At 33.5% G+C, this 8,187-nt stretch overlaps 1 protein-coding gene across 1 annotated transcript; it reads right to left on the reverse strand.

Annotated features, from left to right (window-relative positions):
• Positions 1 to 1,269: 1,269 nt before the first annotated feature.
• LOC106101972 (lachesin-like) lies at positions 1,270 to 7,859 on the reverse strand. The gene is made up of 6 exons (XM_013281364.1): positions 7,805 to 7,859; positions 6,085 to 6,293; positions 3,743 to 3,953; positions 2,294 to 2,421; positions 1,783 to 1,951; positions 1,270 to 1,376 (listed from the first exon to the last, which is right to left on the reverse strand). The coding sequence occupies exons 1-6, from the start codon at positions 7,857 to 7,859 to the stop codon at positions 1,270 to 1,272; spliced, it is 879 nt and encodes a 292-aa protein (XP_013136818.1).
• Between the last annotated feature and the right edge of the window lie 328 nt (positions 7,860 to 8,187).

Consider the following 8,187-nt stretch of genomic DNA (forward strand, 5'->3'; position numbering starts at 1 on the left):
TTTTTTAGAATATTTTGTTTTTGGTGTATTTTGTTTTGTTTTTAGTGCATTTTGTTTTGTTTTTCGTGTATTTTGTTTGGAAGTCGGTTTTTACACTAATATCTTCAACTTTTATGTTATGTTTTCAAATATTAATGACATAAATTTTAATGTAACAAATTTTAATAAATGAATTACTTGAGTGTGAAGCTTAATTTGAAGTAGTAGGTAATGTAGTCTATAGACTTGTTACGTACGTGACACAACATCTCGGTGTCGCAGCATCCCGCCAACAAACAGACAATGCTCTTGACAGATCCAATCTTCTTGTTTTCAATCTAATCAATTCGGTTGACTTTGCATTGTACACTTGACGCTCGGCAGACTTGGCTTGGCACGAAAATATTCGTTTAATTGCGTGTTGTAGCATACTGTTTGAAATGTAGATGGATCTTGATGATTACTAAATTATTTTTGTGCAAAATAGTTTGGTTAAAACTGATAATTATCGCAACTGCTTTCTTCATTTATGCTAATTTTTTCACTACTGTTAAGAATTTGGTATTAAATTAATGTTTGCCTACAATGTTACAATACTCCGAGTTAATAGTCACTAAGGAAGTCCTTTTGTGTAGATTTTTTAAGAGAAAATTACAGGAATTGACTGTTTAAGGCAACACTTGTCACGTCTCATTAAAATAAATGTCATTAATGACGTAAATTTTAATGAAACATTTCGTGTGTGAAAATCGTCTCTATTGACATCGTAGAGAGCTTACAATGGCTTGTCGTGTTAAGATTTACAAAAATAAAAACCACCAAGTATTAAATCATCTTTATTATAATTAACATACTTTAGAACTAATTAAACTATTATTCTCTTAAAAGTTCCTGACTACAATAATTTATACAACAATGGAATTAACGTTTCTTTCAAATGTACTTATCGTAGAATGGATTTTTTATTATTTTTTACCCTGGCTAAGGATATAACTCCATGCATCTTTGGCACAGAAACTTTTGAATTAATCACGTAACGTATTTAAATATATCGTACATATATACATAGAAGATAACCTTATATTAATGTACGAACCCAGTAATCGTTAATTTAAATAAAATATAAATGATGGGTCAAGTTTTCTATTGCTATTGCGATTCTCGGTTTGATTAAATTTAATAAAGAAATGATTCGAGATCGAGTATTGGGTTCGGTTGCCTATCAACAACGAAATTCCGCGTTTTTTAAAACTTCCTCGGCATTAAATTTATACATCGTTGGTTCTTTATTTAATTAACGTATGCATACAATTGTATGATATTAGCAATATACACTAGTTTGGGAACGCCGTAGCTTATCCATTGTGCTCCGCCTTGCATCGCAGCCGGCGTCTCTCCTGAAATTTTAATAAGTTCCACAGATGTTTGCGTTTGAGAGATCTTAACGAGACTCCTTTATTGTTACGAAATACAGAGAATATATATGAGTTGCGAAGTTGTGAATAATAAAGGGATTGTTGTATTTGTTGCATGTGGAACTGGAAATAACATTCCCTGACATCATCGATCTACTATGAATATTCACGAAATACAAGCTGTCTTAATTTCACCAGTAATAACTATGTGTTACAACAATTTTCAAGCTAAATATCTGTTGATAATTCAAGATAGCGAAACAATAATAAAGCTATTGTGGAAACCTGCCGTAAATTCTGGTCACAATGCTCGCTAGCTATACTATCGAATGAGTTCTGTTTAAGTTCAAAAATCTTCAGCGTTTACATTCCTTAATAAAATACATACCAGTCAAAACATGTACTCTAGCGGTGGCTGATAGCGCGTTGTCGGGTACACATTGATACGAGCCCGCGTCAGACGTACGCGCCGACTGGATCAGCAACCGACTGCTACTATGAAAACCTTTCTCAGTCACCAGCGAGATGCCCCCCCGAGTTGAGTCGAAATTTATGGTCTGTAAAAGAAATGTTTTAATTTACCATCATCAAGCATCATAAATTTTAAGTAAATACTCATTTACTTCAGTCCAGTATTTAATAAAAATGCATCATTTTAAAACTTAATTTTAAAATCTGTTAAGAAATGCTTTGCTGAAAGATGGTCTGCGAATAGCTAGGAGTTGTGCCAACTATCTTTTGTTTTAGTTTTGTTGTTGTTTTTATGTAAACTTCGCCCAAAAAGTCTTTAGTTGTGCTGTGTTTCCTGCAGATTTCAGTTTGAGCCAAACCATAAGGAATATGACGGAGTTATTTTGTGCATTTTCTACAAAATAATGAAAACACGAGTTTCTTATAACCTTTCCTCTGTGAGTCCAGTTTATAGTGTTTGGGGGTTCCGGCGTATGTCTGACGATGCAAGTTAAGTTGATCGTAGAACCGGCGTAGATAAACAAGTCCGATCCACCCATGATTTCAGTTTCCGGCTCTGAAACAAACATAAACTTTGGATACGTGCATTTGCATATGCACATAAACTATAACTATAATATATTAAATTACAAAATAGCATTTTATCTTTATTAATAATACCAAAAAAACTCTTTGGCGAGAAATCGAGCTTTCCTAAGCTCCAGCTTTATGTTACAATTCATACAACTTTAGCTCAATATAGGTTAAGCCTAAAGTATTTTGTGACGTGACACACTGGTACATGTAAAGTGCAAAGCTTCATGCTTTCGCTTGCCAAGAGCGCACCGTCCTTAATCGGCTTCCTTCGGATTTGTAGTCATTTTTATCGCAAATTCTTTACGATGCAAAGAAAGTAATCGAAAAATTCCTCTAATCAACAGTATTTTTAACTCTCTATCTTTAACTTCTTTAATATCGGATCAGTAGAGAACTGATCCGATATTAAAGAAAGTCTGATAGTAACACCAGTGGTTAGCATAGTATAGGTTTTACGTGAATGTAATTGCATGTGACAAGGAGAAATTTAGTTATGAGTGAAGATGGGACAACGGTAAAGGTTGGCCTTGAAACAGATGGGTGGATTACTTAAAAGGTGACATGATCAAGAAGACAGTGACGATGATGACATCTGAGATGACGAAAGATAGATTAACCTGTAGTCAAAAACGGGAGTAGGCTAAGGACGGGAGATGATGATCTTCTACTGAGTTTAATTCAAAACCATTCGTGCGATTTTCTATGCGACAAGTCGCGTCCGATTTATATGATAGTCGCGTGTCCACTGGTGTGGCTGCGATTGCTACTAGATGTGTACATGAGTAGGGAACATTCGCTACAAATACTTGAACACAACGAGCTATCGAGCACCGCTTTTTGAGTTTGTAAAGTATTATTCAAAGGGTTTGTATCACGGCTCGTTGAGTATGGCCTATAAAAAATGAATGTTGGAAAAAAAACAGAGATAGCGGAATTTTAATAATGTTGGAGAGGCAAGCGAACTGTCACTTTGTGTTATCGTTAATCTTATAACCTTTTAACGATGTCACTGCGTAGTGATAAAATAGTTATAAAAGGGATATATTGTAATAAACTAGCACATAAATAAGTTGATGTGTTTAGAATATGATGATTATAAAAGGATTTCATTTGCTTAGAACGTTATGATATGTGAGGTGTAAATAAGTTTGCATTAATTCCAAGAGTTTGATAGATATCAGTTTGGTCAATTAATCTAGCTTCCTGGGTTTATAAGCAACTAAGTTCAAGTTAAGTTTCTCCTTACAAACTAGTTTAGATCTAAGATCTTCCTTGTACTTGTGAATTAGTTATAACCTTACCAACAATTTTGAGATATACAGCGTGTCCGATAGGTGGAGTGGTTGATATCTGACATTCGTATTGTCCGGAATCACGTCGCTGCGGGCTGCGTATCCTGAGCGCCCACTCTTCGGAGCGCGGCTTGTGTTGGGCCTCGAACCGCTGGTCTGATGTGTACGTGTAGCGACCCACGGTTAACAAATGTATATCGCGATGACGCACCCATGACACCTGGTATAAATTTAAATTAAGAAATCAATTTGTTTGTGTTTATTAGAATTAAGAATGACAATGGGGTGTAGATATATAAATTGTAAAAAGATAATACTCTACTTGTTGTCCAACTGTCAATCATTTATTTTCAAGACAAGAGTGGCGTACTCCAGCAAAATAAAAAATATAAAATATAGTCGTATCCGTTTCATTTCCAGTGATATATCAAAGCCATTATAAAAAGTTGTAGAAAAGTGGGACATCAAAATACTAACATGTACTGGAATTCTCTGTAGACCGAAGCCGTAAATTGTGTTTTACAACTTTTACGAGTTCACCGCAGTTGTGCCCGCGTTCCAGATATTTGATTTTGTATGTGACATGGACATCGGACATTCCAAACTATCATTTCACAACAATTTACTGTCGTGTCAAGCTCAACAAATGTTGTCCATTTAGAAAGCGAGTGCATTTGATAAAAACCTAAACTACATTTAAGTAAAGATAAGTCTTTAATGTTTCAATATTGTTAAATTCATGTTATTTAAAACTGCTTACGAAGAACTTATTGCATATATTTTCTTGGATTCATTTATGTTTCATGTATTTTTATATCGTAAAGAAAATTCAATCTTATTTCAATGTAATACAACACTGAATCCGATATCAACATATCAAAATTTCCACACAAGCCTCAGATGCAATCTAGATACAAGTCTAAACAAATATTAGTCCCAATACAGATTCTAATCCAATGCAATCTGTGGATATGCAAATCACTACAACTTCGGTATTATACGAATAGTACACGATACTATTGGAAACCTTATACTGATTCATATTAATTTAAACTAAATTAAGTAGCCTATATGTCCTTCCAGACTATTCTCTACATCATTGTACACAGTAATTTAAGCTACAAACTCTAACAAACATCCATTCATCTAATATTTTGCATTTATAATATTAATAAGAAGTAAGATAGAAGATTTTTAAATACTGTTAAAATAAGGTCAAGTAAATTTGTAAATTTATCAGAGAGATAACTTCTAATGTAGTCTAGATTTCTTGTTCTTTCACTAAAATGTGTATGGTAAGTAGTTTATAAAAACTATACAAAAAATAAAAGTAACACACAAGAAATAATAAGATTTGTTAAGCGCCAAGTTCTGTTGTAGTTGTGTTGACACTTTCAATACGAGTGAGGGTTTATTGATAAAGTTATATAATTCATAAGACAGTCGACTATGTTTGACTAAGTTTACCTGATTTTTTGTCGAAACAATTGTATAAAAATATTATGATTAATTTAAAAAGTAATAATTTGTGTTGGATTTTCGACATGACAAGTACATGACATTACCAATAACAAAAATTAAAAAAAAACTGAATTTTCTCATTGAAATTTACTATGACTTTTTAGGGAAATACTTAGTTGTATTACATTAATATTGATAAATAACCACAATTTACAATAAAATATTAATGTTTTTTAAACAAACACCATTAACATATTCTAGGTGAAACGTAAGTAAAGTTTTGTATGAGTTTTACGTAAAATATCTCTTAAATCCAACGGAATAAACAATATAAGTCGATAACGTTGATGTTGGGAAGCCGTTACGCTTTCAAAATGGCAACGCCTCAACTTTTAATGCGTAAAACCAAGATTGAACAAGAAGAGTCGTTACGTTCCGCCGTGACTTCGAAGCGTGAAGTGAACGAGATAATTTTGTTACATGTTTGTAACATGTAAACACTTTAATGTACTTTAAATATTCATGGGTATAATAAAAATAATAACGAAGTATATTAACATCATATTAAACTGTTAACTTAACTGTTAGAGACAATAATAGTTACTTAAACAATTCATTGTTTCACATTTCTCTCAAACTACTTTAAAGATTTACTAAGTAACCAATAGGATTCTGAGCGCGGCAGGAAGTGACATCACAAGTCACAGTCAGGGTGGTAGTTAATATTGTATATAATTATTACATTGGAGAAATCTCTATAAATTACAATATCATAAAGAGAGACTTGTAGATCAACCATACATGTGCCTACACTACTGTACCAAAATCCCTTCTATTATATTCTAGGCTTATTGTTGTAAAAACTATAAATATCAGTAAATTTCACTTACAGTGCGGTTTTGTAAGTTTTTCACTTTACAAAGTAGAGTCACTGGATGTCCAACTAAACCGGTCACATTGTCCGGAGTGCTGGGGTCGAAGTATGGTGACCCGGGCGTATGCGGCCAGTCTTCTAAGAACTCCGCACGAAATCGTCTTGATGATTCCGATACGGTGCTTTGTTCACGAGGACGGTTGTTACTGTTGTCTTGATGGCATACTGATGACAAAAAAAAATCGAACTGTAAATTGATTTAAAAAAAAAATTAAAAACAAATGACATTAGAATCTTCAATATTGCTCTACTCATATTAAATCCAATTGCCAAAAAATAAAAATCTATTTATTTAGGATGAAATATGTCAGAGGTTTGAAAAAAGTTAATTTGAATTCACAGTTTATCATGTGGCAAGGCTGACCTATATTCACTTTGTTACGGTCTTTGTCGTAAAGGGTTTATGTTAGTTGTTAGATTGGGTCGTAAATCACGCATGTGAACATTATGGTTATCTCGCAGTTTCTACACAGTTTCTTTAGTCAATAGAGTCCGCATGCAGGATGCGGGAGATTTCTGTCTACGCACAATAGCGCCCGCATGCGAGAACCGAGCCGAGACCAAGAAAGTCTTCATACAGAGTTCCTAACTCATGAGTTAGGTACGTGCTTTGTGTAATTTCGCCTCGAATAATTCCCCTTACATCGCTTTACATAGATGAATGCAATTGGTAGATAGTATTGTACAATTTTACTTTACAATGCTTAAAAACTGCTGTAAAAACGTTAAATGTAAAGCAAAGGTTTTCGTACAAAAGATTTTAAACGCACAATTTCGTAATGTAAAAATGAACACCCCAAAGGTTAAATTAAAAATTAATTTGGTTATGGTCTAAAGGATAGGAGAAAGAAATGGCATGGAAAATTAAATGTCCTCAATAGAGGCGTAAATCCCGCCTGTCAGACAGGGCTTGATTAAATGTTGAATTTTAAATTATAATTTCGCAACTTTAACTCTTCAGTGCGTGAATTTTACAACTTGCTTTAACGTAAAAAGAGAATACTTTGTTATTTATCGCGAAGTTTGATAATGGGTACATTTAATTTTTATAGTTTAGTTTACTTCGTCCCTAGATAAATGTATTTGGTTGGAACGCTTGACATCTCCATGTCTCTACAGACACAAACATCTATTATACAGTTTCGTCTCTTAGATGTGGTTACCTTGGATACGGTAACAAATTAATCAAATGAAGGAATTTACTCCAGAATACCAAACTAACACTTGGTTAATACCAAAGTCGTGTATTCGTAATCGAATACACGACTTTCTACTATTTGATATATTCAAACTAAAACTATTGTAACAACAATAATATCTCTATATAAATCCTAGCCTGATGGCGCTGTGATCGCATTTGTTTATCACACCATGACAATCCATAATTTTCCTCAATATTGCGATTTTTACAGTGTACACTATACAATTTTACAGTGGGTTCCGACAATGAGACACTCCATCATATTGTTTAAAAAAAAGTACAAGGGACAATAGAAGAGTCACGGCAGTTGAATTTTACACTTCTATATTTTGTTTTATAATTACATTTTGAAATTTTAACATTAATAAGCAGCTATAAAGTTCTTATATTTGCATCCTACTATTCTACTAGAATAAATTATAAAGCATTCTACGACCATTGGCCTGCAACTGCGTTACCAAATGATTGCACTTACCAATAACATAGGAAAGAAAATGAAGACCAAACAGACAAGCGGCGAGACGCGTCATTGCTTCCCCACAGCCTCTACGGTCGAGGTCATCGCTCCTGAAAACAAAGCCTGCGTTAATAACCTTCCAGGTAAATCACTCATTGTTCTCACTGTTGATAAGTGCTTCGTTATAGGTTAACTAATTTAATATTTCCATTTACTAGAGTTTCTTAAGGTTAAGTTTAAGTTCAAATTATAGAAGAACAAAAAGGAGGTGAAGTTAATATTTCCCTGCTATACTTGAACGTCTTTGTTCAATATAAAATTGGAGGTTTTGTTCAAAGGTCAAGGTCAGTATGCAGATGCAGAGATATTTTAATACTTTTCTTAGCCTAGACACTCGTTGA

Source organism: Papilio polytes, unplaced genomic scaffold (assembly GCF_000836215.1).
Source record: "Papilio polytes unplaced genomic scaffold, Ppol_1.0 DF823934.1, whole genome shotgun sequence".
In the NCBI taxonomy this organism is placed as follows: Eukaryota; Metazoa; Arthropoda; class Insecta; order Lepidoptera; family Papilionidae; genus Papilio; species Papilio polytes.

What these genes read in the sequence shown, in the direction of transcription:
- LOC106101972 (XM_013281364.1), bottom strand. Translation starts at nt 7,859, where the DNA reads ATGACGCGTCTCGCCGCTTGTCTGTTTGGTCTTCATTTTCTTTCCTAT. An exon ending in AAAACTTACAAAACCGCACT is followed by an intron (nt 3,954 to 6,084) that starts GTAAGTGAAATT and finishes AATTTATACCAG; the next exon opens with GTGTCATGGGTGCGTCATCG. An exon ending in ACTGGACTCACAGAGGAAAG is followed by an intron (nt 1,952 to 2,293) that starts GTTATAAGAAAC and finishes TTTCTTTTACAG; the next exon opens with ACCATAAATTTCGACTCAAC.